This window comes from Theileria orientalis, chromosome 2 (genome assembly GCF_000740895.1).
Source record: "Theileria orientalis strain Shintoku DNA, chromosome 2, complete genome".
Classification (NCBI taxonomy): domain Eukaryota; phylum Apicomplexa; class Aconoidasida; order Piroplasmida; family Theileriidae; genus Theileria; species Theileria orientalis.
Window position 1 is genome coordinate 1,136,249 of NC_025261.1, and position 26,541 is coordinate 1,162,789.

At 45.4% G+C, this 26,541-nt stretch overlaps 15 protein-coding genes across 15 annotated transcripts; 5 read left to right on the plus strand and 10 right to left on the minus strand.

The window, feature by feature from the left end:
• Positions 1-193: 193 nt before the first annotated feature.
• On the plus strand, positions 194-967 carry TOT_020000553 (conserved hypothetical protein; the record flags this gene model as incomplete). The annotated part of the gene is made up of 2 exons (XM_009692300.1): positions 194-410; positions 492-967. 2 exons carry the CDS (start codon positions 194-196, stop codon positions 965-967), a joined length of 693 nt encoding a protein of 230 aa, XP_009690595.1.
• Positions 968-1,203: 236 nt separating this feature from the next.
• Positions 1,204-3,651, plus strand: TOT_020000554 (uncharacterized protein; the record flags this gene model as incomplete). Its single annotated transcript, XM_009692301.1, has 5 exons — positions 1,204-2,496; positions 2,604-2,864; positions 2,961-3,123; positions 3,193-3,338; positions 3,439-3,651. 5 exons carry the CDS (start codon positions 1,204-1,206, stop codon positions 3,649-3,651), a joined length of 2,076 nt encoding a protein of 691 aa, XP_009690596.1.
• A 299-nt stretch (positions 3,652-3,950) lies between these two features.
• On the minus strand, positions 3,951-5,776 carry TOT_020000555 (uncharacterized protein; the record flags this gene model as incomplete). Its single annotated transcript, XM_009692302.1, has 2 exons — positions 3,951-5,559; positions 5,766-5,776. The coding sequence occupies 2 exons, from the start codon at positions 5,774-5,776 to the stop codon at positions 3,951-3,953; spliced, it is 1,620 nt and encodes a 539-aa protein (XP_009690597.1).
• Positions 5,777-6,097: 321 nt separating this feature from the next.
• TOT_020000556 (uncharacterized protein) lies at positions 6,098-7,993 on the plus strand (the record flags this gene model as incomplete). The annotated part of the gene is made up of 5 exons (XM_009692303.1): positions 6,098-6,265; positions 6,296-6,509; positions 6,541-6,692; positions 6,805-7,032; positions 7,133-7,993. The coding sequence occupies 5 exons, from the start codon at positions 6,098-6,100 to the stop codon at positions 7,991-7,993; spliced, it is 1,623 nt and encodes a 540-aa protein (XP_009690598.1).
• Positions 7,994-8,299: 306 nt separating this feature from the next.
• TOT_020000557 (proline synthetase associated protein) lies at positions 8,300-8,971 on the minus strand (the record flags this gene model as incomplete). The annotated part of the gene is made up of 1 exon (XM_009692304.1): positions 8,300-8,971. The coding sequence occupies one exon, from the start codon at positions 8,969-8,971 to the stop codon at positions 8,300-8,302; it is 672 nt and encodes a 223-aa protein (XP_009690599.1).
• Positions 8,972-9,347: 376 nt separating this feature from the next.
• TOT_020000558 (uncharacterized protein) lies at positions 9,348-11,203 on the minus strand (the record flags this gene model as incomplete). The annotated part of the gene is made up of 8 exons (XM_009692305.1): positions 9,348-9,628; positions 9,690-9,855; positions 9,923-9,931; positions 9,971-10,029; positions 10,100-10,250; positions 10,326-10,416; positions 10,448-10,771; positions 10,857-11,203. 8 exons carry the CDS (start codon positions 11,201-11,203, stop codon positions 9,348-9,350), a joined length of 1,428 nt encoding a protein of 475 aa, XP_009690600.1.
• A 131-nt stretch (positions 11,204-11,334) lies between these two features.
• Positions 11,335-11,716, minus strand: TOT_020000559 (conserved hypothetical protein; the record flags this gene model as incomplete). Its single annotated transcript, XM_009692306.1, has 3 exons — positions 11,335-11,423; positions 11,470-11,576; positions 11,610-11,716. The coding sequence occupies 3 exons, from the start codon at positions 11,714-11,716 to the stop codon at positions 11,335-11,337; spliced, it is 303 nt and encodes a 100-aa protein (XP_009690601.1).
• Positions 11,717-12,011: 295 nt separating this feature from the next.
• On the minus strand, positions 12,012-13,088 carry TOT_020001069 (60S ribosomal protein L4/L1; the record flags this gene model as incomplete). The annotated part of the gene is made up of 1 exon (XM_009692307.1): positions 12,012-13,088. One exon carries the CDS (start codon positions 13,086-13,088, stop codon positions 12,012-12,014), a length of 1,077 nt encoding a protein of 358 aa, XP_009690602.1.
• A 207-nt stretch (positions 13,089-13,295) lies between these two features.
• TOT_020000561 (hypothetical protein) lies at positions 13,296-13,403 on the minus strand (the record flags this gene model as incomplete). Its single annotated transcript, XM_009692308.1, has 1 exon — positions 13,296-13,403. The coding sequence occupies one exon, from the start codon at positions 13,401-13,403 to the stop codon at positions 13,296-13,298; it is 108 nt and encodes a 35-aa protein (XP_009690603.1).
• A 279-nt stretch (positions 13,404-13,682) lies between these two features.
• TOT_020000562 (conserved hypothetical protein) lies at positions 13,683-16,961 on the minus strand (the record flags this gene model as incomplete). Its single annotated transcript, XM_009692309.1, has 8 exons — positions 13,683-14,296; positions 14,477-15,065; positions 15,120-15,201; positions 15,334-15,785; positions 15,858-15,999; positions 16,042-16,359; positions 16,438-16,674; positions 16,750-16,961. The coding sequence occupies 8 exons, from the start codon at positions 16,959-16,961 to the stop codon at positions 13,683-13,685; spliced, it is 2,646 nt and encodes an 881-aa protein (XP_009690604.1).
• A 688-nt stretch (positions 16,962-17,649) lies between these two features.
• TOT_020000563 (conserved hypothetical protein) lies at positions 17,650-18,886 on the minus strand (the record flags this gene model as incomplete). The annotated part of the gene is made up of 7 exons (XM_009692310.1): positions 17,650-18,041; positions 18,103-18,187; positions 18,223-18,297; positions 18,328-18,389; positions 18,425-18,568; positions 18,652-18,699; positions 18,811-18,886. The coding sequence occupies 7 exons, from the start codon at positions 18,884-18,886 to the stop codon at positions 17,650-17,652; spliced, it is 882 nt and encodes a 293-aa protein (XP_009690605.1).
• Position 18,887: 1 nt separating this feature from the next.
• On the minus strand, positions 18,888-19,202 carry TOT_020000564 (conserved hypothetical protein; the record flags this gene model as incomplete). The annotated part of the gene is made up of 1 exon (XM_009692311.1): positions 18,888-19,202. One exon carries the CDS (start codon positions 19,200-19,202, stop codon positions 18,888-18,890), a length of 315 nt encoding a protein of 104 aa, XP_009690606.1.
• A 141-nt stretch (positions 19,203-19,343) lies between these two features.
• Positions 19,344-19,899, plus strand: TOT_020000565 (conserved hypothetical protein; the record flags this gene model as incomplete). Its single annotated transcript, XM_009692312.1, has 2 exons — positions 19,344-19,639; positions 19,680-19,899. 2 exons carry the CDS (start codon positions 19,344-19,346, stop codon positions 19,897-19,899), a joined length of 516 nt encoding a protein of 171 aa, XP_009690607.1.
• A 117-nt stretch (positions 19,900-20,016) lies between these two features.
• Positions 20,017-20,628, minus strand: TOT_020000566 (guanylate kinase; the record flags this gene model as incomplete). Its single annotated transcript, XM_009692313.1, has 1 exon — positions 20,017-20,628. One exon carries the CDS (start codon positions 20,626-20,628, stop codon positions 20,017-20,019), a length of 612 nt encoding a protein of 203 aa, XP_009690608.1.
• Positions 20,629-21,126: 498 nt separating this feature from the next.
• Positions 21,127-25,928, plus strand: TOT_020000567 (pyrophosphate--fructose 6-phosphate 1-phosphotransferase subunit alpha; the record flags this gene model as incomplete). The annotated part of the gene is made up of 4 exons (XM_009692314.1): positions 21,127-21,154; positions 21,301-21,537; positions 21,694-22,436; positions 22,530-25,928. 4 exons carry the CDS (start codon positions 21,127-21,129, stop codon positions 25,926-25,928), a joined length of 4,407 nt encoding a protein of 1,468 aa, XP_009690609.1.
• Between the last annotated feature and the right edge of the window lie 613 nt (positions 25,929-26,541).

The following is a 26,541-nucleotide window of genomic DNA, read 5'->3' on the forward strand; positions in this document are numbered from 1 at the left end:
TTAACTTAAACTGTCTAAATTGATTTTATCCATATGTGTACGTGTTATCTGTCATTTCGTATCTCAGAAGCACCTCCTTGCATAGTGGAATCCATACAAAGGACGTGTAACAGCATGCATCCGTCGGTTTATAAAAATACACAAGAATCAAAACTAGCGGCAATCTGATTTATTTTACAAAGTATCAGTAAAAATGACTTGCTTCGGACACAACAACACACTCGAGGAGTTGCGACTTAGAGTAAACGCCGCACACCCTAACCTAGAAAATGATATGGAGGATTTATTCGACAAAAATGACATCTCAGGTGAAGGTTTTATCCCATACGGTGTGGTGGATGCACTTATAAGACACTATTTGATGGAAAAGGACCTATCTGACCACGTTGTCGAGTACCTGGATCATTTCGGTAAGAATAGAGTAAATACTGAACACAGTTAGATACTTACATGAGTATAATGTGTGTGAACTAAAAACAATAATTTATTAGGACGGTTGGACTTGGACTATGTGAGAGGATTCCTGCACGAAAGCAACCTTCTAGTGGTGAACGAGGATACGATGTTAACATGTGAAGATATGAAATTATTGGCTGTAGTATGGATGAAATTGGTTAGCGATTCGTATAAGAGCAAGAAACTAAACCAGACGAACGAAGCTGAGTACTATAAGAACAAATTGAACTACCAGTCCAACACCCCCTACAACGAGCTCAGGCTGAGCATAAACAGCAGTATTGAGGGGAACGAGGATATGAACGCCCAGGAGCTCATGGACTCCTACATGAAGAGCGTGAGGGAGGAAGTTGAGAGGAACAGAGCTGGAGGCATTTCATGTTTCGCCTACCCAGCTGCCCTAACTCCAAACGGTTCATGCGCTTCAGCAGGAGCAGTAATTCCTTACAGGAGACTAAGACAAAGAAGAGAAAGAAGCACAGGACTTTGCGCTCTCCTAGGCTGCTGTTAATTTCACCATTGAAACGACCAATTATACTAAAAATAATCTAGATATCGCAAATGATTTAATTAATATTTTAATATTTTGGTGATGGGTTATTTGAGTAATTATAAATTAATTAGTAACTAGACACAAGCCAAATTTAAATAGTTCCTCCAATAAGATTTATACCGGCTGAATTCAATTAGTGTGTAGGGCTTTATTCATTTTCTGTTTAAATTTTCCTCAAGAGTGTGAATTAAAATATGGATAATATGTTGGTTAGTGATCAACGAAATAAATTAATGTTAGATGTAAATGAAAGCGAAAACAAAAGTGTCAATGCAGTTAGCGATCTAGATGTGTCCAAAAAAGATGCTTTGCCTCTAATGGAGCATAATGATCATAAAGATCGTGCACGTTTAGGACCAGAAAACACAAATATTGAAAATTTATCACAAGGTGTGGATAAAACGTTTTCAAAGTCACCCACCTCCAAAGGAAAATTAAAAAACCGTCAAAATGTGAAGAATAAAGAAAAGGGAACTAAGTTGAAGAAAAAAAATGATGAAATGAGCCCAAAAAGTAGTGAAAAGGAAAAATCACCGAAATGTGTAAATAAAGAAAAGATGTCTAAGGAGAAAGTGACCAAGCTGAAAAAGAAATTCGAAGACGAAGGAAAAAACGCTCAAACACAGAGCAAACTCTTTTCATTATTTAAAAAAACGAGGGGTTTTGACGAAATGGTGGAGCCAAATCAGCCGAAAACTACGGAAAAATCGCCGACTGAGGGCCAAGAGAGATCTAGGGAAGAATGGGAGAACACAAAAGCTAATGCGAAGAGTGATCATCCTGAAAACACTAACGCGGCATACGGTGTAGAGTATGAAAACAATTATAGAAGTGACGGAATTAGAGCAAAAGAAGCGGAAATGAATAGGAGGAAGAAGTTGATGGAAAATAAAGGATTACTAAACGAAGAAAATAAAGAACAGATGAAACGAAACAAGAACGCAGTGCTTCTGAGAAGAGCTACGAAGAAAATACACAGGTATATTCTGAATAAACCAAACACAGACAATATACCATCGGTACTGGGACACTACCCAGTGCTGATATCGACGACATTTATAATACTTTTTGTATTTCTGGCAGAACTGGTGTTGAACAAGGTTTCCTTCAACGGAAGGTGCGTAAGCAAAGTGCTGTACCCAGAAGCAGCAATAAATAAGAAGCCGTACCACGTAATCTTCGGATACGGAGCGTGCGAGTATAACCTGCAGCAGAAGACGGAGACTATAGGCTTCCTGGGAGCCATTGCTAACGACAAGGGATGGCCGAGTCATCTGGTGAGTGACGAGGCGGTGGTAGAGTCAACAGCGTCATTTGACGCCCCTAACAATAGGGTGTTCAACCTATTTGGAAGCTTAGACGCAAATTACATAAGGAACTACAACGAAACGTTCAGACTGTTTTGGAGCATGGTGATGCACAAAGGCCTGGTACACGTGCTGTTCAACCTGTTGGCACAATCACAAATACTGTGGATTATAGAACCAGTAAGTAGAATTTGTAACAGAGAAGTTGATCAATAGGCAGTTAAATAGTACATGATAAGTGGAATATGGTAGATAGAAGGATACTGACTGTGGATAACAAAGTATAGGACTGGGGATTTTGTAGAACGGCCTCCACATTCTTTCTTAGTGGTCTGGTGGGAAACCTTGCAGCAGCGGTGTTTGAGCCTTCTTTTAATGTTTTGGGGTCGTCAGGGTGTCTTTTCGGCCTGATAGCGTCCTTGATACCATATTGCATTGAAAACTGGACGCTGCTGGCCTCTCCAATTTACATATTCTTCTTCACGCTGTGTATCACAATCATCAGTTTGCTGGCGTTCAATGACACCGTCTCGGTATACGCACACTTCGTAAGTTTCAGAATAGGTGTAGTTAACGGATAAAGCTATTGCTGAGCTGATAGTGACTTTGCTAAACATATATTGGGTCTGATAATGTGATTGTAGGGCGGCTGGGTTGGCGGGTTTTTATGGGGGTTTGCAACACTGAGGAGTAACTTCAACCTGAAGGACTGCGCAATAAAGGAGTCGTTGCTGCTGTCGCCACTCTTCAGAAGCAAGTTGACCCCGGAAACAAAGAGTAAGATAAGGCACTCGTACCAAGCCAAACGTGAGTTAAACTAGCAAGTTACCGTAGTAGCGATGAAACCGTAACGAAAAGCACTAATAAATATTTCAGAGACAACATGTATCAATAAAATCAGGTTACATAACAAAGATAAGAGTTTTTCGAAGAGAATGAAGAATCTTCTGATGTACCCAGTTGAATATTTTAAACGGGGTCCTTACGACATACTAATCAGAATAGTGCCACTGACGCTCCTGGTAACATAAATAGCGAATACAGTAGTTAAATATAGAGAGTAGTAAGCAGTTAGTGAGACTTATACAGCGCCAATTATTGGTTTTGACTGATGGTTGTTAGGTGGTGATAGTGGTGGTGCTCTTCTGTTACCTGTACATTGAGTCCCTTTACTCGAAAATGTTCCCACTCAACGAACAGTCGAAGTTGTCACAGTGCTGTTACGCGATGACAAAGGGAGAAGGAGGCTTTACGAAGAAGGTCTTTTGGTGTTTTGAAACTTACCAAACCGCAAAGGAGCTGTGCGAGGTGAAGCCTCAGCCTCAGAACACGTAGCAGAGTATTACACATGGAATAATGTATCATGTGAATTCTAAAGTAGGAATGTGTAAAACACATCATGTAACATAGTTTCAATGTACACGTATGTAAGCTTGTACGTAAAATTGCGTAATATGTTGAATGTGATAAATTATACAATGTAGAATAGTGTATATGGTATACCATATATATACGTGTATATACATTTGGAGGTATGTAAAATGAGGTTTGTATGATAGATGATATACACAATGACGGCTGAATAATAAAAGTGTGTATAAGTATAAGTTAAAATGCATAACGTGTATAAGATGTTACAGAAGCTTCCTTGAAAGTCGACGCCGAGACCTGGGCTTGATTGGCGTTTTCTTTAAGCCTTGTAAGAATTTCATGGTGAGTTTCACAGCCACTTCGCAGTCGGGAAAGCCCCTCCAACCTACCTTGCCCTTAAGGTCAGGAACTGGACGAACCGACTCGCGCAAAATTTGAACAGTTTTAATGAAATCGTTGTGGATGTCTAAGTGGCTCTGAGACTTGGGGAAAATAGACTTGATTATGCTCAATATGCCAGTGACCATCGCGGTCGCGCTTGAAGTTCCTGTGACAAAGGCGTGTGAACCGGGCAAAAAGACGGAGTAAATGTTTGTTCCTGGAGCTGCGACCTGAACAGTCATCTCTCCGTACATGGACTGCTCGTTCAGGCCCAAGTCGCCCAGGTCTTCACAGTGCTTGCCGTGATTCATCATGCACGTGACAACCATGTCCTTGGACTTGGTTTTGTCCAACCTCATGAGGTTTGAAACCGAGATCACATTCGGGAACATTCGGGAATAGGAGGCGGGGAACTGGCAGGACATGTCGATGTTCAGCAAGTCGTAGTGCAGGACTCGACGGTAATGTCTCCTGAGGAACGATGGTTTGTTAGGCGACTCGACGTTTCCAGCTGGAACCACCATTATCACGCCCCTTTTGTGGGCAGTCTCGAATGCCCTTCTGAGGAACTTTAGCTGTTTGTTGGAGATCCAGCTGTGGTTCTGAATCTCAGCTTCATAATAGAGGCAAAAGTCGATGCACCTCACAATGTTTGACAGTCTAATTTCGCGGACGCTATCAAACGCCTTGCAAGGAATTATTAGTGCAGATGGGCTTATGCCTGCAACGTTGGATCTCCCGTACCTCGAAGAAATGATGCTGGACAGGTGCGTTCCGTGGCCAAGTTTATCCATGGGATCAAAGTTTTCATCAACAAAGTTGGCAGACACCAAAGTGCTCAAGTTTTCTTCCTTCTTTGAATCGGTGCTTTTATTCAGAACAGAAGTTGATTCTTTGCTATCTGTGTTGTTTTGTTCATTCTCCTCCACTGCGAGCCTGCCTGTAAACTCTTTGATGTAGTCTAGACCTGAGTCTATCACACACACCTTTACGTCCCTGGTGTCAGCACCGGTCACTTCTTTCCAGGCATTTTCTACGTTCATCTCGGGAATATACCACTGTTTTTTGTTATACTTGATACCATTCTGTTTATTTTTAGTGTTTGGTCTATCTGGAATTGTTTGACGAACCGATTGTACTGCTGACTGTGCTAGTGTGTCAAATTCAACGTCGCACCCTAATTCTTTAATATCCTTTATCAGCGAATCCAAATCTTCCCTTGAGCAATCTTCAGACATTTCAATCATATATGAATCGACGTTGGCTAAGTGTTCAAACTTGTTAACTGGAGCAGACTCGACAGTTTCTCTCAACGTGGCACCCATTTGTAAAAATGAACGGCGCTTTTTCTGCGAGGTGACCATTATTCTGATTGGAAATAAGGCCTCATCAAACTCATTTTTAAGGACGTTCTGCGTTTTGGTCCCGTAAATTTCAAAATTTGGTTTTTGTTGTACATTGCTGTCTTCGGAATCAAAAGTCTCCGGTACTCTAGACAAAATTCCCCGTAAACAAACACAAATGAATACATCTGTTATTAAAAACACGTATAGAGAATGATTCATGATAGAATACAGGGCATATTAAATTCGATACTGCGAAGTGAAATAATGTGTAAACAGGAAAATGAAATAAGGAACTGAATGTATATTTTAGAATATATGTATGTATTTTTACATTTATTTGTCAAAAAATACAGAATTGGCATGTAATAGACTATTAAGGGCTAACTAGCCAGTAGAATTATACATATTAATGGAATGTAGAATCTAAAGTAGATAAAAAAACCAAGGGTTTCATGAGTATAATATTTTATATTTTTAAATGAGGAGTATAATTTAATTAATTAAAATGTTTTTATAAAACAGAAAGATGAAAAATTAAATTAAAACTGTATGAAAAGAAATAAATAACCACACATTTAACTTGTAAATAAAATTTATTAAAAGAAGAAATTGTATTTTAAATGTCTATGTTTTATTAATTTTCTAGAATATATACCGTTTTTATATGAATTTATGTTTATATAATGGCGTTTGACCAAGTAGTTGTCAGAGTTAGAAGTAAGATTGGGATAAGCCGCCTATGTTTTACAAAAAACTCGACCTTTGGAGACTTAAAAAAGGAGCTCAGTAATCGCATTAAATTTTCAGACGGAGACGCCGTAAAATTGTACCTGGAAGGCACAAGTGTAGAAGTTAGTTAAGTTGCTGTTATGGATGATTAGGTTAAGGGATCGGACCACGAATTACTTAGAGATTTGGACATAACCCATGGAACGAGCCTGTATTTGGATCAGTCCTCGTCGGATTTGAGCTATACCAAAATAGCGTCCTCATCGAAGCCGGTAGATTCGGAAGGCGATGTGGAAATGGAGGATCCAGAAGCACAAGCCTCAGATAAACAGCAAACCGGAGATTCGAGTTCCTCAAAGGATGAAGGTACGTGCACAGAAGTAAAAACAATTAGTAGGGGAAAGGAAGGAGTCGGAAGGACCACTGTTCAAGTCGTTCGATGCGTACCTACACGAAAACTCGTTCTCAATCGGAGACTTGCCCCTGAAAAACTCGTTTTTGCCAGTTAAAATCAAGAGAGGAGTAATGAATAAGGTAAGGAAGATGAGTGTGCGTATATGTAAGCGTGTTTTTGCGTGTAAGTGTGAAATATCTACGTGAGCATGTTAGCAAACACTATGTGAGCATTGAGTGTGTAATGAGTAATTAATAAAACGTTCAGCTCCCGATGGGTGTAACAATAAGGCACCAGAAATATCGCCACGTGGATCACTTGGAGATGATGAACGTGGAGGAAGTGAGGAGTTTTGCAAACTACTGGCTGGCGGACTTGGAAATGAGCTTTCAGAGAATAGGCTGGATGTACGGATATTATACAGAAGACCAGCACTATCCGTACGGAATAAGAGCAGTGTGTGAAGCAATATATGAGCCGCCACAAATGTCACAAGTAGGTAATTAAATAGGTAGTTGTGTTAAACTTGGCACTTTTATAAGGAGAGGCAGTAGTGTTATTTGTGGTGGAAACGGCGCCAACGACACTGGGATAGAATGTAGTAAAAGTAGCTAGCCCACGAAATAAAGTTTATAAACACAACGATAGTGACAACGTACAGGTTAACTATGTTTCGCTGATGGAAGATAATTTGCTGCCCAATGTTGATAAAATAGCAAACAGACTGGGACTGGAAAGGATAGGGCTGATATTTACAAGGCTGCCCAACGAGTGTTTCCTGACAGCAAAGGAGCTGATGAGGACGATTGAAATGCAGTATAACTCGCTGAAGCACATACACTACACAGGGTACCCAGTGAGCACAATGGTGACGTGCACAATGTCGCCAGACGATAACGGACAGCCAGTGTTGGACGCATTCATGGCCTCGGACATGGCACTGGCACTCTTCAGAGACGAGTTGCTGGACAATAACCAGGACCACGACAACATAATAAAGATGAGGGAGGTGGAGCACTCGCAGGAGATCATGCCGCCGATAATAGAAAGCGGCAAGGAGGTAACGAGCTTCGACACTAGTTGGCTGATGGTGAGGATCAACGAGTCGGCGCCAATAAAGCCCAACTCGTTCTTCGGCAACAACGGCAGGAACCACAAGTTCCCAGTGGAAAACAGGACGTACTCGAGCACGGCGAAGACCAGGATGCACGAGTCGCTGGTGAGCGACTGCAGCGCAAGAGTGACCAACAGCAACGAGAGGTTCAGGAAGTGGGACAAGAAGATACTCACCGACTACTTTAACACGCACGATCCGGAGACCCTCTGGAACGACTTCCACCTGCTGATATACGTGTGCCAGGTGCTGGACGTGGACACGGCGCTGGCAATATGCGACTGCATAGTTAGGAAGGAGCAGGTGGATGACCTGGTCAAGGACCTCCTGCTGCAAACATAGATAAGTCTGTACATTACTGATGTATTGTATAAGGTATTGGCATTGTATATGGTATTGGCCTATGGTAACTGTGTAATGTAATGGTATTGATATATTGTAATTGTGTAATGCTGTTAGTATATTGTAATTGTGTAATGCTGTTAGTATATTGTAATTGTGTAATGCTGTTAGTATATTGTAATTGTGTAATGCTGTTAGTATATTGTAATTGTGTAATGGTATTGGTATGTTCAGTAGTATAGTACTGTGTTAGTGTGAACATATACGTACAGACCTATGCATATGTGTATACAAAAAACAAACAGATTAGTTAAAAATTAATGAGCCGATTCTTATCTGAGTTGAACCCTTGGAAATAGCAAGTCGATAGTCGTTGGACATGCCCATGCTAAGAACAAAATTGCCCCGGTCACAGAGTAGCTTGCACTCGGGAGAACACTCAGCAAGCCTATCGCGAATAGACACCAATCTGTCAAAACAGTCGCCAGTGTCGTCACCAATGGTCATGAGGCCAGTGAAGACTAAGCCCTGGGAGTTCAGCACGGCCTTAACAAGGGCAAGAATAAGATCAAACTGGCGATAGTCAAGACCAAATTGAGTTGGTTTCAAGGATGTGTTAACCTGGACGAGCACAAAAAGAGTCCTGGAAGGCTCTCGAGACATTAAATCGGATAACTTCAGAGCTAAGTCGATGGAATCCAGGGATTCTAACATGTGTAGATTGGGAACCCTGAGAAGGAGAGAACACTTGTTGGTCTGAAGATGGCCGATGAAGTGCCACTTAATGTCGGAACTGAGAGAAGAAGCCTTCTCAAAAAGATCCTGAACACGATTCTCGCCGAAGTGAACCTGCCCATTGCTGTGGAGAAGGGCAATGGACTCAACAGGAGCGTTTTTTGACACAACAAGCAAGGAAACGCCACTAAAGGGCCTAATATATGATACAATGCTTTTCCATCTGGTAAGCAACTCACACATTTAAAAACTAACAAATTAGAAGATAGTACTTATTAAGTGGTGTACGGCTTTACTTGAAGTGGAAACAATATCGTCAGTTTGACCGGAGCCTAAATAAAAGTTAAATACATGTTTACGGTCAATTTAAAATCATGTTTGAGCATAAATGGCGAATATAGAGAGAGTAGATGAGCGCGTACCAAGGTTGTCGCCACAAAACCGTTTCGCACTGCTTTCGTACTCGAAGCACCAATAAAGGCTATTAGGCTTGTACAAGTAGCTTAGCGCCTTGCCATTGAACAGGTTTTCAACGTCCTTGATGTGGCAGCAGAAACACTTGGCGAATCCACTAAACTTCGGCTGCCCCCAAGGCTTAAATTTAGTGTACATTTTAGGTTCAAACAGCAGTAGTGCAAGCATTGTAGTGAGCACGGTCTAAATGTGGATTAATGTCGGCGTTGTTACGAAACGGTTGATCCCAGCCCTTGTTTTGAGCATGACTTACCAGTAAAACTGCAGAAACAATTCTCACAACCCACTCCCTGAGTCTGTTCCTGAAGGGCGGTGAGCCGTGATTTGAGAACTTTGTGATAATTTTATTGATTCGCATGTGCTTCTTGTTCGTTTCGAAGTCATACTTGGAGTTAATTGACTTTTTGGCAGGCTGCAGCGTAGGATCTAAGTTAAAATTAGAGTTAAGTATCTGGTTTCATATCTGTCTTGACTACGAGTAAAATACTTCTCTTGAGGTCTAGCCGAAGCTTGAGGTCCTCTTTGTAGTTCTTAGTGATCATCCACGAAAACAAAGGCGACAGCATGATTATTTCATATACAGTCCACCGGTCGAAAATGGAAACGCTTCTAATGCTGGCCAGCCCCCAAAGTAGCCCAAAAACACAACCTCCCTATGTTTAGCAGTTAACTCGCAGAAACTAACCAAATGCGCATAGTTGTCAATGTTGCTGGAAAGACCGAATACGACTCCGACGCCCTAAAAGTCATGACAAATGGGTCACTTACGAGTGAAACGAGAAGAAAGATTATCAAGAATATAGGATAGGGCAAAGTGTTCCAGTATTCTGAAAAGAGGATTTGAGTAAAGTGTGTGAGTAAGCGGAAACTGCAATCTGACTAAAAAGTAAGTCTGACCTATAATATAGGGGATCATAGCACCGTATAGACCATACAGAGCTCCTGATGATCCGACCGTGGTGTGACACGGGTCCAGAGTTGTGGAAGCCAATCCACTTCCAGCGGCACTAATGAAAAAGAGAAGGAACGTCCGAACGAATCCCCAGTCCTGAATAAAGGTTAGTGCTTTAGCACAGTGGCGTGATTAAAATATGGGTTATCCGGATAAACTAGTAAACGATACCGGCTCTATTATCCATAGGAGCTGTATTTGTGACAGTAAGTTGAAAGCAATGTGTCCGATGCCGTTATGCATGAAGGCGCTCCAAAATAACCTAACGAGGGATTAGAGGTGTGCGTTTGTACCTGAAGTTCTCTCCGTAGTTCCTTATCAGGTTGGTGTCGAGTCCCCCGAAGGCAGTCAGCGTGTTCGCTTGAATGTTTGACCTAGAAGTTTCAAGTGGAAATTCCCAGGTGGTTTCGGTTTCGTTTTCGATCCTGGTGGTTATGGGCCACCCCTTGTCAGCATCTGAGGGCCCCAAAAAAACTCGCCTAGCTGCATTCGTTTCCAAATTATACTCACAGGAGCCGTGAGAAATGGGAATGAAAACGGGTTTCTCCCCCAATTCCTTCGTGTAGAGCACTTTTGACAAACACCTTCCCCCGAAGGTGGTCTTGTTGAACACCATCCTGAATCAAGTGTTAGCAACAAGAGGGTTAAACGAGCTATAAATGTGTGTAAGTGCGGATGCTATGTGGTAAATTTAGTAGTTACTCTGCAAAAAATACAAAGAGGATGGCTATGCTGGTTGAGATACAAACCACAAGTCTCCCCCTGAGGGGATTGTTCTTCAGCCTCGGGTCATTTTTAATTTTATCAACTCTCTTCTGCCCGTTAGTTTTAGTGCGTAAATTTTTTATTGTTCTGAGCGGGTTGATAGGGCCCCTTCTGTTTACTATATCGAATTCATCTCCTAAAAAATATGTGTTTTTTGCCGGTTTACCGGCTGTGTTGTCCATGTTCTTGTCGTAGTCGTACGATTTCAAATGTTTAATAAGCTCAGTCTGCTTAACGAATAAATTATCTTTCTTTGTATTCTGCAGCTTTTGTGGCTCCATCATATAAAATAATTTTATGGATTCCTTCATGCATCCTTTGGTTCAACGATACTCTTGACCAAGTAGCTACTAATCCTATTTCAGTGTGTAATTAATACATGTGTATCTGTTCACGTATGTGTGTTTTTATTAAATTAATCATCGTTTAAGTCCAGAATCCGTTGCATAAGCTGCTGAGGGTATAAATAAAATCTCAGGTTGAAGACCCTTGAGCTCCCGTCTTCTGCAAATTATTTAAATCAGAGGTGTGTTTTAACTTTTATCCTTACCCAAATGTATGACGCAGTGCTCCGGTTTATTCTCTACACACTTGTTATGGAACTGTATGTGTGGATTCTCGTGAGCCATGAGGGGGAAGTAGTCCCTTACGAACGACCTAAAATAACTTATTTCGTCTGATGAAACGAACTTTGCCAGTTTATTTTCATTTGAGAACCTGAGTGTGACTTTGGAAATATACTTAAGCGACAGTGGTGATGCGTGTATAATCCTATCTAATCTCCTGGGATGTATCATAAATCAATACACAATACTGTTACAAATTTAATTAAACTGCTATTGCGCTAATATTACACTTATGTTATTGTGTTTATCAGTGTGATGGAATGAACATGGTACGATACCTTTTTTTCCAACACACCTGCTCATCAGTCTTCCCATGTTCTACAATTCTATTTCAATTTAATTTTAATATGTTAATCGCTTTTTCATCTAAACATATAAATAGTTGCAGTATCGACATAAATCTTTGATGTATGTATTAACGTGTGTATGTTAAGTGAGGATATTATTGCAAATGTTATTGATTCGTCTATTCTGGGAGTTTGAGAACCAGTGGTTCTGAAGAACCCAAGGCGCTTTCGACGTCCCTGAAAAACTTCTTGGATGCGGCCCTCCTTTCCTTCCTGGCGCTCTTGTCGACCGTCTTCTTGGCCCTGACTGAGTTGTGCAGGAGCCTGAGGAGCCTCCTCGAGTGCGGCTTCTTGACAGTTACCCTCCTGGGAGGCAGCTTTCTCGGCCTCAAGCTTGATTGCACCACAGTGGAGTTAACGAGGGAGGTGACGTCTGGGTTTGTGAGTCCGGTGGAGCCCTTGGTGGACCTCGATGACTCTACCCTCAGGACGGAGTCCAGCGACTCAAATGCTGACTTGGACCATATAACCAGCCTTCCAAGGTTGCCTGCTGGAGCCAGTTTGAGCAGGTTCAGGCGCTCGACTGAGGCCACTTCGACGCCGGGGATGTTCCTGAAGGCGCGTCTGCCCTCCACTGCCGAGGCTCTCAGCACCACCAGTGGGCCTACTGGGTACTTCTTTCCGGCCCTCTTCGTGCGTCTTGCGGACGATACGCGTGCCAGCTCGTCGGAAAGGCCCAACTTGTTGAGCAGGGCCACTGCATCGCGTGTTTTTGTCAAAGTCTCGACCGAATCCTCTAGCACTAGCGGAAGCTCGGGGAGTGACTCGACTCTGTGTCCTCTGGACATGACTAGGGGGACCACTGATGTGGAAGCCACTGCGACTGAGAGTGCCAGGCGGCGCTCCTTCAAGTTAACCTTTCTGTGCCACCTTCTCCACGTTCTGGTGGGCGCGAACATTCCACCTGCTCTGCAGAAATTTGCGTATGCTGCTTGCCCGGCTCTGTGGGTGCCACCGCCCTTGACTCTGGGAGTTCTCGAGAGGGCTCTTCCGGTACCCCAGGAACGAGCTGAAGTCTGGTAGCCGCTCAACTTGGAGACAGCATATGCCTGCCTCTTGTTCTTGGACATGTTTGTATGTACGTAGTGCACGAGATCGGACCTGAGCGGCGTGGAGAACACCTTAGGCATTACCGTCGATCCGACGCGCTTCTCCGTGGAAGTGCTGAAAACCGATACCGTTGGTCTGTGAACCATCTAAAACATTAAATTATTCGTGCAGAATTAATAGGTATTTGCTGTATGTAAACAGCAGTATAGTTTAGCAAAGACAATGAATAGCAATAAATAGGGCTGGCAGTTTCTTCTTACCTTCCTAAATCCCAATAATACTGATCACAGAATTAACAACTAAAATTGAATAATAGTTGAAAGTGTTATGAAATATAAATTATGAGAACCTGCTTAACTTGAAAGTGTGATTCTGAAACCCCATCTAATGCCATGAATTTGTATCATGGGACTGTCGGTTGACACACAGCTTAGTTTACTCAAATAATTGATTGTCGCCATTACACATGGTCATTGCTCAATGATTCGGGCCTAATCTTCTCTATTTAACCACTTCCACCAACTGTTAGGTTAAATACATAAATTGTGTGATACCATCTCCTTTGTTTCTATAGATTATTCCATAAAACGCTCTGTGTACGCATATATTTATCATTTATCCACATGTTGACTCATCTTCCACGCCTTTCGTCCCAAACTAAGACATGGGTGTGTGCTTGATAGGTAACTGTGTACGTAAATCGCCTTTAAATTACCATTGGTCTATTGTACATGGGCTATCTACATTCTGTTCCGCATCGACAACTTCGACAGCAGTTTGTATAAGTGGTGTACCGTGCTCGCGGTCCTTTTGAGCAGGCCGCTCAGAAACGACTGCCGGAGCCTCTCGTTGCCTATGATCTCGGCAGGGAGGCAGTTGAGGCCGTTGGCCAACAGCACCTCCAGGTACTGCTCTCGGGCCGCAGCGTCGCCGGACGCTCCGCCCTGGCTGAGCCCATTCGGGCCCCCGACCGCGCTCGGGAGCGCGAAGTGGCTCGACCTGACGAACGCCAGCACTGCGGTCATCAGGTCCTCCACGTAGAACTCCGTGGACTTGCTGCAGGCCTCCTGCAGAGTCCTGAGGCAGTTGCTCACCAGCGTCTGCAGGTGCCTGCCCGCCAGAGCGGCCACCTGCTGGTTCCTCCTGCTCATTTTCAGGAGCGACTTCCAGAAGTTGAAGACGCAGCGCGGCCTCCTGATGAAGATGAACTTGCAGCTGCAGTCGATGATCTCGTTGATCGTCGCCAGGTCGTTCAGATACGTGTCGCTGTTCAGGAAGAACTCCGCCTGCAGTCCGTAAAAGTCCTCGACGAGCATCTCCTCGTGCCCGTCGTCCTGCTCGTTCTCGCTCGTGGCTCCCGCGCTGCTCCCGTCGCCGGCCCCAATGTTGCTCGCTCTACTACTGTTGAGCCCCCCGTGACTCGGGTAGTTGTGGTAGGAGCTCTTGAATACGCTCAGCGTCAGCCGCGTGAGCAGGCCATACAGGTTCATTATCTCCGCCTTTTCTCTGGAGTAACTGCCCTGGCTGCCTAGACTTCCTAAATTTCCTAGACTGCCCTGGTTGCTGTGGCTTCCGAGGCATCCTTTCTGCCCCTCGGCCCCGCTTACCTCCGCTGCGTAGAAAATCGAGTGGAGCCACTCGATCAGGTACAGGTAGGTGCTCACCATCTTCGCCTGGGCCACCGCCGAGATCGTCTGCGCGAGTCCCGCGACGTACTTCGCGAACTGCAGGTCCAGCACCCTCGCGTTGTGCTTTATGCACCTGCATATCACCTCGACCAGTTCCTCGTCGAGGTAAAATATTCGCAGCAGGCTCAGCAGCACTGGGAGTATCCGCTCGCCCACCACTGGCTCAAGCTCCGGCCTGTTCCTCAGGTTCCTGGTGAAGGCCACGATGCTGTTCAGCAGCTTAACTATCAGCTCCCTGTCGGTTTTCGAGATGCTGCTGCTCGGGATCGCCGTGTTCGCAGGCACTGCGTTCACTATGCTCGTCAGCTGCGCCAGCGTGCTGCTGGTCAGCTCGCTGAACACTGCCATCAGGTCTCGTTCGTTCAGGGTGGAGCAGGAGGTCGCCAGGCTCTCGAGCATCAGCACCATCATCTCGTTGTCCGCGTCCTTCAGTGTCTCGAGCACTATCGTCAGCAGCTCCTCGTTATTCTGCAGCCTCTCCATCTTCACGCGGTCGCATATCATGCTGATGCTGTAGCCGCTCTCGTACTTCAGTCTCTCGCACAGGTCCTGGACGTCCTCTTGGATTGCGCTCCGGGGGTCCTCCGGGGCGTTGATTCTTACCGTCTCGGGCCTCATCTGTTGCCTCAGCATGCGAAACAGGCTCGGCAGCAGGTCTCTCGTCTCCGGGACTGAGAAGATCTCCCTCACGTTCCCTACGAACCTCACTGCGTCGACCTTAGCCATCAGAAGCAGAATGTTGTCGTGCACTTTCTCCGGGTAGATCGAGGCTTTGTGCGCCATCAGCAGTTCTGTGACCTTGGATAGCACCTTCTCCGCTGCCTGCACGCTGGCCGTCCTGCACACGACAACGCCGCTCCTCGCGCTTCCGTTATTCGTCGCGGTTATGCTTATGCAGGGCGGCAGCAGCTCGAACGAGCTCTGTACCCGTAGGACGCTGTAGGCTAGCGTTGGCGAGTTCACCAGGTTCGTGCTCACGTACTCGAATACTGCGTTCCTGCCCACCATGCTCAGCAGCTCTTCGTAGGCCTTCTTCACGTCCGCCAGGTAGTAGCTGTAGTTGTCGATGTGCTCCGTGTAGTTCATCCTCTGGTTCCTTGAGGTGTCCGAGTACACGTATTGTCTGTACGGCGGCAGGCTCACCAGCAGCAGCAGCTCCAGTATGTTCGAGGCCAGGTACGCGAAGAGTCCCGGCGTCACTGTCGCCAGCTCGCTCACGCTCTGCACCCCGCTCAGCGTTCTCCCGAGGCTCTTCGAGAACTTCGACAGGACGTCCACCAGTGCGTACACTGCCTTCTGCGATATGTAACAGACTTCGTCGTCCAGGTCCATAGGGTTCGTCCCCTCAGGGTTAGAGCCTGTCAGCGTCCTCTCGCTCCGGCCCGGCTCCTTGCCCAGGTCCTCCAGGAACGTCAGAACGGCCTCTCTGCACTTCACGTGGCTGTACTCGCTCGTGAAGGGGTTCGCGAACTTGCTCGCGGCGCTGCCGCTGTACATCAGGAGGTACGGCAGCGCTATCAGCTTCAGGAGGTACTCCATGAGCCGCACCACTTCCGCGTCGCTCGTGCTGTGTTCTATGTTCACCGAGTCCACCAGGTTCACGAACAGCATAGACAGGTTGACGTAGAGGGCGACGTCCCTCTTCTCGAAGGCCTCCTCCAGGTGCGGCTGCATCTGGTGCACAAGCACGTTGAAGCACGCCTTCTGCAGCTCCACCAGCTCGCTGTACCTCTTCTCTCTCGCCCCCTCTGACTTCTCGTACTCGTGGTCGTGGTCGTACTCGTGCTCCTCGTGAGAGTGTCCGTACGCCTTCTTATCCCTCAGGTATGCGCACTCCTGCAGCGAGTCCACTATACAATCTACTGATATTTCGTAGGTCTCCTCCTCCAGGCCCTCTTCTCTGAGCCTCGGGTTCCTCACTATCTCCAGGCAGTCGTTCCAGAAGCTCCTGCTCAGGTCTCCGTTGCTGCTGAGCGTGTCAAAGGGCTTCCAGTTGTGCCAAACCTTCAGTATCTTCCCCAGCATCTTATAGTTCAGTGCGTTGCTGTTCGCTGGTGCGTTAGTCCCGTTCGTTCCCAGCGCGCTCGTCAGCTGCGCCAGGTTACTCCTCACTAGTGACAGGAACTCCGCCACCTTCGCGTACTCCGCCTTCAGCTTCGTCGTTATCTTCGCCTGATGTTCCGGTACCAGTATCAGCCTGTTGTTGCTCGTCTCCTCCGGGAGCGTTTCCAGCAGAAAGAGCACCATTTCCAGCGATAATCTGTTCCCCTTGTAGTAGTTGATGAACGACTCGACCGGAGACTCCCAGGATTCGCACATCTGTATTGCCATGTCGCAGACTGCTAGTCCCACCGTGAACGATATGTTCCTCCTGAAATCAATTATCTCTTCATGAACGCCCCCAGTGTTTATCTATCCGAATTTTCAGGCTGGTAACACGCCGCATAACCACTTATTGTTTCATTGTTGTGTACGGCTGTTGATAAATACGCCATTAGTTCCACTTAATATGTAACACTTACGGAAGGCCGTCTTGATTTAGGTATGATAGCAGGAACTCGCAGATCTTAAGAAGGTATTCAGAGGGCAGTTGGTAAAAATCGTACAGTATTTTTATTCTCAGCGTCTGCGATGCGATAAATTTTGCCTAAGAATCCTCTTTTCGGTGTGTGCTCTTACCTCCAAACTGTAGCTTCCGCTCAGTATCGCGTGGCTTTCCGACCAGGCTTCTGCGCTTCTTTGCCATTTCGTCAGGAAGTTGTTTCTAAATAACCCATGGAATCCTTGCGGAGGTAAAACTTACGCTTCTCGCTGTATATTTGGATCTGAGGAATGGAACAGCTTATCGATTTGATCCAAAACTGGCATCTCTTATTCTTTGCACATCTTATTGTTCTTTAGTGTAAATACAGATACATGTCATCAGAATAAAGAAAGATACAAACCAATGCTTCCCCATACACATGGCATCTACTGAGCTCCTTATAGGCTTGAATAATCATGTAATTTATTATTTAACTTATTTTCCGCCTTTAAATTTACTTAATGTGTTTTCTGATAGGAATAGGCTATTGTTACATATGTGTTTCAGCGTTTCCACCAGTGCGTGCTGTACTATTCCTACATGGCTCTCCGTCTCCAAAATTGCCTTCAGGTTGAAGAAGTTGAGTGAGATTCCTTTGTTGAACATACATTCGCACTCGCAGGGGTCTATTTGTTCCAGTTTCGTGCTCCAGACTACTCTGGAATTGACTCCTGCTCCCATCAACACTTCTCTGTGCATGGTAACCTGCTCCGTATTGAATGTTTCCACTGCTCCTGGCAGTACCAACGTCACGCTCGCTCCGTAGTTCGACGTAACTTTTAAAATATCCGTCGACAACTCGGAATAATAAACACTTCTCAGGGTGACTAACAATTCATTATCTTCAGTCTTCTTCATTCTCGCTTTTACTGCTATATATCTAGCTACCTTTGTGGAACTTAGTCTTGAAGGTCGGGTGTTTAAAAAATGGGTGCCTGGTCCACTTTGATTTTAAGGCTGCTCCTCCTTCCTCCTACATTTGATTTATGATCACACTTGTTATCTTACGTCTTCCTTCGCCACGTACACGACTACTTGTGCGTTTTTCAATAGGATCCACTGTACGTATGGGAGCGTATTTTCCTAAATCCATAAATTATCTTCTCAAAGTACCCAGTTGTCCGAGATGATGACCACCGTTTCATTCTCGTTGGTCCTCAGGTAAAAGTAGTCGCCTAACGGTCATTTATCTTGATTAACTATTGCTTACATAGCAATGCTGTGCAGAGCGGCTTGAGGTTTGACACCAGCAGAGACTTGTCGATTTTACTATCTGGAGGCAGCACTGATACTTGATTTATGGGCTGATACTCCAAAGTATCCTCCACAATTCTTGCCTCGTTTCCCGTTAAACCTTAAAATAATGGTATAGAATGAATATTTACGTAATTGTGTGACACGATATTACACAAGATTCTAATATAAGTGCACTCAAACCTATCACATATTCATCGTTCCAGTTTTCTAGAGAGTTGACAACGTGGCCTAGGAATAAATTAAATTTGAAATTTAATATGTGCGAAAAGTGTATAAGTTAATAAATCATAAATATTATGCTTAAATAGGTGGATATTCGATCCGTTTTAGTGAACTAACCACTGAAGGCTGAATTTATAACAAGCTCAGGCTCAGAGACGTAATCCAGCTTAATTGATAAAAAATGTGACTTCATATTAGTCTTCAATTTTAGGTATTGGGACTGAGTTATCCAATTTATCCGATGGTACAACTTTATTTAACATTTTGAGCATCTCCTCGTGCTCCTCCTTAAGGGTGAGTTCCCTTTTGCTTAAACTTTGCTCTCTTAAGTACTTGACTTCCAGCTGTTTGTCCACTATAAATGTGCCGGTGACGATTATGCCCATCATAACAATCAAACTAGGCACACCCAAGGTAAAGAATCCACTCCTTTTATCAAACCTCTTTAATTTGCGATAGAAACGAAAATTCTCAAATTTGTCGTAAAGGAGTTTTTCATTTAGAACCATATCATAAAAATAATGTCATATTATCAAAGTGTGGAAAATATATACACATAAACCATAAAAAGACGAAAGTGTGGAGTAAGGTGTTTATGAGGGTAAAAAATAAGTATTCGAGTTCGATGTGAAATTTGATTATTAGCATATATGTTTTTAGCTTTGAATTTGTATATATTTATTGCACTGTCGCGTGTGAAGGTCATTGTGGGCCTGAGAAGGCCCTGCTTCATAAATCCTACAACCGGCAGCCACAGCTACAGTTTTCACAACAGGTTGCAGAATTCCAAGTCAAATAAATGTAAGAATCATTTAGCAGGTCTCAAAACCTCTGAGGAATACAGGGATTCCAAGCATTTTGCCCTTACAAAGGTCGATAAGCAGGAGCCTACACAGGACACAAACTTGCTGGATTTTCTGTCGCTATCCCAATATTTGGACAGGAGGTAAGTCTACACAGTAATTTTCTCACATTTATACCTCAAGATTCTTATTTTCGGAAGACCTTTCCCGTTTATCGAGGGACGAGTTAATTGACAGGCAGATAGAGCATAGGAGGATCTCCAACGAGTCTCTTAGGAATATTAAAATGGGCATCGCAATAGTGTTATCGGCTTTCGCAGTTGGCGTTCTATACAAATTTTCATGGTTTTTGAAGGACTTCATTGAGCAACAGGCTCAAAACTTGGCGAGTCCAGATCAGTGAGCACATACCACAGATCTAGGGTAGCCAGCAGGTCAATAAGATATGTAATCAATGAATGAATAAATATAGGCTCCTTTAAGCGGAAATGTACTATAATGAAATGTATGCGGTTAATTACTAGGAAGTTAGTTTCTGGTTAAGTGCCGGGTACCATTCCCTAAGTTTGTCAACCATGTTCGAATACGCCTTATCAAAATCATCATTTTTCAATATAAAGTCGAAGGGGAAGCTCTTCGCCTCTAAAATCTCCTGACGGGCTCTCTCTATTCGCTTGTTTATCGTCTCTTCGCTGTCTCGGCCCCTGAGGAGGAGCCTCTGCCTGAGGACCTCGAGGTCGTCAGGGTCGATAAACACACTTCTCATAGGGTAACCGGCCTTGTGAACCTGCTTGCACCCCTGCATTTCTATTTCGAGCACAGGGATCTTGCTTAGCCCCAAGATCCTGTTCAACTCGGATTTCATTGTGCCGTACTTATTGCCCACGTACTCGGCGTGCTCCACAAACTCATTATTGATTGCCATACGGTCAAACTCCTCGTTAGAAACGAAATAATAATTTACACCGTCCTTTTCCCCCTTTCTACCGGCTCTACTTGTACAACTAACACTGTTCTCGAATATATCAGAATGATCAACGATCAATCTATCATTTAAAGTGGTTTTACCGGATCCAGAGGGTCCTACAATAACTAGAATGGGAGGGCTGCTATGAAATTGTTGATTAACCATTTCAACTAAGTTTTAAATATTAAAACAAAAAAGAGCATTATTGGATGTGTTTTAAAATCCGGTAAAGAAAAAAATGTGTATTTGGAGTTTAAAATGAATTATTATCGTCTAAAAAACGTGATCAGTCACCCCAAATTGTGGGTGCTGTAAATATTGTTACCGGGCCATCCACTGTAGGGATACGAATATTGTAGTGGATCTTCCACGCTGAGTAATCTAAAGAATTTTATTAAATATATAATTTCATGTTGTATATATTATAGATTCCTTTTTTAAACAAAAATAATATCTCCAAAATTTTATGCTTTAATAATATAATAATTATAGTAACGAACGGCGTTCACAAGATTATTATAACATAGTTGTATATAAGTCAAAATTCTTATGATAAGTATACATTGTAAAATATTAAATGCCCAAATTGTTGATTATAGCCTGTAAAATAAGATTGGTTTATGAGTAAAAAAAAAATATTGTTGATCCAAACTGATAAACAGGATGGACGCTGAAAAACTTAAAGAATCAAGTAAGTTTAGATGTAAAATAAATATTGGAACGTCGTGACATAGTTAAATAGAATAAAATATAGCTAAAATTTAAATATTATTAAATTTGCCACCATATAATATAAAAATGGAAGATTTTACGATTATGCAAATTAAAACGCTATAGGATCGGCCAGTCGTTCCCACTTATTGTACACTGCTGACGATCAGTATCTTCTGTCAGGTCTTGGCTCAGGTCAAGCGGAGAACGAAGCTGACCACACCGGCGACAGTAATGGGACGAAGTTCCAGCTTAACAAATACAAAGGGGCATCCAAGGACTTTAACTACGGCAATATCCCTAAAAAAATGTCGAGTTATGAGTTAAAAAGTAACAAATACAAGAAGGCTTTAAACGCAACAGGTAAGAAAGCAGATAATAAGTAAACGATTGTCTAAGTAAAAAAAGGTCACAAAAAAGTAGATAAAACAGTTAGAAACAGTAATATAAAAATGAAACGTAAAAGATCACAGAAAAAATGGGACTTAAGCTTAATAAACGGAGCTAATGAATATTTAGATCCACTCAAAAGGGTTAACAGTATGTACTCGCCGAAGAGTGTATACGAGGAGTTGCAAATGGTCAGAAGAGTGAAGCTGCCTAAAGCACTGCTGAGCCTACACCACGTGCTGCAGGAGTTTGACGATTCGGGAGAAGATCTGTCGCAGCTGGCTCAAGTCTCAAAATACCTGCCATACATATCGGACAACAAACTGGTTAAAATTGAGCCACAACTTCTATACACGAGAAGTAAGTCCAGCGCATCAAGCGTGGATTCAAACGAACACTACTCACCGTCACACAGCATCAACCAGGACTACTACAACACCTTCAACAAAGACGCAAACTACACAAATAAAATGAGAATTGGACTCCTGCTGAGCGGAGGACCAGCACCAGGAGGGCACAACGTAATAGCGGGAGTCTTCGATTACCTGAAATCAAGGAATCCGGAGAGCCAACTCGTGGGATTTATAGGAGGACTGGACGGACTTAAGTATAAGCGCTACCACGTCATCTCTGAGGAGATCATGGACCAATATCGCAACCTGGGAGGATTCAACATGCTCCTTAGCGGAAGAGGAATGATAGGGTCGAAGGTGGAATTTGACATGGTGGTCAAGACAGTGACGGAGCTGGAGTTGGACGGTCTCATCATAGTGGGAGGAGACGGCTCAAACTCAAACGCAGCGAACATAAGCAACTACCTGGCGCACTACTACGCAACAATGACGACGGAAAGCTTCTTTAAGTCGAAGGAAGTGGAGTCGCCTTTGGACACGAACACGCCGAACAGCACAGGAAATGAGTCGAGCAGAAGCAAGTCGCTGATGCAGATGGAAAAAAACGTAAAGAGGTGCGTGGTGGTGGGAGTGCCGAAGACGGTGGACGGAGACATCAGGTCGAAGAACATAGAAATCACGTTCGGGTTCGACACGGCAGCGAGAACGTACTCGGAGCTGATAGGGAACCTGTGCACAGACGCAGTGAGCACGCAGTACAACTACCACTTTGTGCGCATCATGGGAAGGAGCGCGTCCCATCTGGCGCTGGAGTGCGCACTGCAGACGCACCCGAACATGCTGCTGGTGAGCGAGGAGGTGTCGCAGAAGAACATCTCGCTGCAGCAAATCGTGGACGACATCGTAGACCTGATGCAGAAGAGGTACGAGCTAGGAAAGACGTTTGGAGTGATACTGATTCCGGAGGGCCTGATAGAGTTCGTGCCGGACTTCAAGGTGCTGATACAGGAGCTGAACCAAGTAGTGGGACACACAGTGGGCCAGGAGGGCTCAAAAAATCTGTTGTACGAAGAAGGAAAAATCAATTTTGACGTTAACCTGCTGGACAGAAGCAGGAAGACGTGGGAGTTCCTGCCGCCGAACATACAGGAGCAGCTGCTGAGCGACATTGAGTCGAGCGGCTCAATCATGGTGGCAAAAATCGCAACGGAAAGCTTGTTGAGTATGCTCGTGGTGTCGAGAATCGAGAGCAGAGGCCTGAAGCACCTGCTCGAAATCGACTTCATGACACACTACTTCGGATACGAAGGAAGGTGCGCAATACCCTCGGAGTTCGACTCGTCGTACTGCTACTCGCTAGGGTACACGTCAGCAGTGCTGATAGCGCAGAAGAAAAACGGATACATGGCAGCAATCAGAGACCTGAAGAACAGCATCGAGGACTGGGTGCCGCTGGGAATACCGTTCACGAACCTGATGACGCTGACGGAGACGATGCACCCGGAGCTGGCAGATCTGGCGGAAATGCTGGCGAAGGATAAGCAAAACGACAGTGCAGCATTGCAGACAGGTCAGAGCAAGAAGGACGCGAAGAGCGAGAAGACGATAAACCTGGACAAGAGAGTAGGATGCTCAATCAAGAAGACGCTCCTGGACCTGGAAAACGACCTATTCAAGGCGTTCGACCAGGTGAGGGAAGTGTGGGCGTACGCAGACCTGTACAGAAACCCGGGACCAATACAGATAGTAAACTCGAGTAACACGCCAGCGTCGTCGAACCTGTCTGAGTACCTTGACAGCTACAAGAACGTGGTGGCGGAGGCAGACGAAGCGAGTAACTATAGCCACACCTTCAGAAACGGGAACAACGGAACAAATGGAACAAACGGAACGAACGGAAGCGAGGGAGAAGAAGTGCAAGAGTCGATAGAGAGGCGGTGCTACACACTACAGACGCCGTCGCTGAAGGAGCTGCTGGGAGACCACCCGTTCGAGCAGACGAACCGAAGCCTGAGAGTGAAGGACAAGTCGTTCATGAGCGACCTGGAAAAAACTAGACTGGAAGTAGTGCCGGAGATTCCGATCGTGTGCTACGACCCGAAGGCAAGAATGATCCCGTTCAAAAAGCAGTTTGACTCAGACCAGTACGTGAAAAATCAGATCATGCTGAACTACCCGTACCAGCACAAGACGAACCACTTCAACCAGTACGAGCTGGTGCCGAACAACCAAGTGCACCCGCTGGGGCCAGTCCCGAGAGAAGTGAGGAGCAGCAACGACAGCACGGGAAGCAAGGACACTATGGCAGCGACAGAGCAGGCGAAAGAAGACCAGGAGAAGCAGATGAGAATAGGAATCGTGCCAGTGGGAAAGCACGCGCCAGGAATACTCAACGTGTTCTGGGGAATCTACGAACGCACGAAGAAGCAGGGAGGCACGTGCTTCGCATTCCACGGAGTGCGCGGCCTCATGGAAAAGTCGTACATAGAGCTGGAGGACGAGGACTTCGACTGCTTCAAAAACCAGGGAGGTCTGGAGCTGGTGCTGAGAAGCAAGCGCTCGTTCCTGCACAAGCAGGAGAGAATAGAAATGGCACTAAACACGTGCACGACGCTGGACCTGGACGGCCTGGTGATGCTGGGCGACGAGATGAGCATGACGCAGGCGTCGCTGGTGACGGAGTACTTCATGAGCAGGAACAGCAAGACGTGCGTGATCGGAGTGCCGGTGGCAGGAGGGAACTCGCTGGGAGGAAACCTGATCGAGGCGTGCGTGGGCTTCGACACGAACGCGAGGATCTACGCCTCGCTCGTCGGCAACGTGCTCACGGACGCAATCTCGATGCCGAAGTACTGGCACTTCGTTAAGATACTGGGCAGGTACCCGTCAATAGAAGTGCTCGAGTGCGCACTGCAGACGCACCCGAACGTGGTGATCATCGCGGAGGAGTACAGGAACTCGGACAAGACGCTTTTCGACATCGTGGACGAGATCGCGAACGCAGTGGTGAAGAGAAGTAAGCTGGGCAAGAACTTCGGAACGGTGCTGATCCCAGATCACCTGGTGCTGCACCTGCCGAACACGAAGAACATGCTGCAGGACGTGGGCAACGTGATCAACACGGCGCAGCAGATGAACAAGAAGAAGGAGGCGATTGAGCAGCTGCTCAACTACAGCACGTTCCCGAGCAACGGAGGACACAAGGAGGACACGGGCGACGAGTTCGTGAAGATGATCACGCCCTGGAGCCTGGCAGTATTCGCGAGCTTCCCGGACTACATCAGGCGCGAGATCCTGAACCTGGACTTCGGAGAGGTGACGCTCGAGTCGCTGCAGATCGAAGTCATGCTCGCGAAGATGGTGAAGGAGGAGCTGGCGGAGCGCCAGAAGCGCGGCGAGTACGCAGGCAACTACGCAGCAGTCACGCACTACTTCGGATACCAGGGCAGGTGCGCAATGCCGAGCGAGTTCGACTGCTCGCTGGCATTCGCATACGGACACCTGGCGGCAATCTGCGTGGAAAGCAGGCTCTCGGGCTTCTGCTGCTCCATCAGAGCAGTATGCGGCTCAGTGAAGGACTGGAAGCTATTCGCGGCGCCCTTCACGTGCATGATGAGGATCGCCCCCGACTCGTTCAAGATGCTCATGAACCCGAAGTCGGAGGTGCCGATCATCCCCTCGAAGCGCGTTAACCTGCACAGCAAGGCCTTCAAGAACCTGAAGTCGGCCCGGAAGAAGTGGCTCATCGAGGACCTCTTCAACAACCCGGGCCCGATCCAGTTCAACGCCTTCGTGGGCACGCAGAACATCACGCTCATCACGGAGCACTCGCAGTACTACCACATGATCACCTCGGTGGAGCGCTTCACGGAGATCATCAAGAACCTGTGCAAGTTCGGCGTCTCCGAGGAGTACCTGCACCACGCGTTCATACAGCTCTGGGGGCTCATCAAAATCACCCAGGACAAGAACCAGCTCATATCACTCTCGGAGGACTTCAAGCTGCTGTGAAGCGAGTGCGCAAGGGCTGGAGAGCCGAGGACGCGCCAGCAAACTAATGTGCTAAAACTAAATACACGCATAGATATCGCAGGGTGAAGTACACGCTTAGCTATGAGGGAGGGCACGTCTGTGTTGCCGACTAGGCGGCACACGGTACAAATATACCCCTAAATAGGACAGCGTATAAGTGTATTAGGGCCGCGACTAAGTGTTTTCTGTATGATCCAGGGCCGATTCTAGTTAGTTAAGTAGATATGTAGTGCACGGGACGGGTCCTGTGGGCATTAGTAGGTGCCGTAGGAGTTGATTAGAGAGTACATAGGGAACCGAGAGAATACATATAAGTTGATCAGAACGTAGATATGAGAGCTAGAATATGAATACGAGAGCTAGAATGTACATATGAGTTGATTAGAGCATACATAGGAAAACTAAAAATGGAGCGTGTGTGATGGTGTAGGTGAGAGGATTCCACCCTCCAAGCGACAAAAAAATTAGTAAAATTTGATGCGAACAGTAGGTAAATGTTTGTAATTTAAAATTTCGGAAATAATTTAATAAAATAGGTGATTTTCAGAGGAAAACAAAAGGTTTTCAAGTGTGTTTCTGTGACGGCCTGACC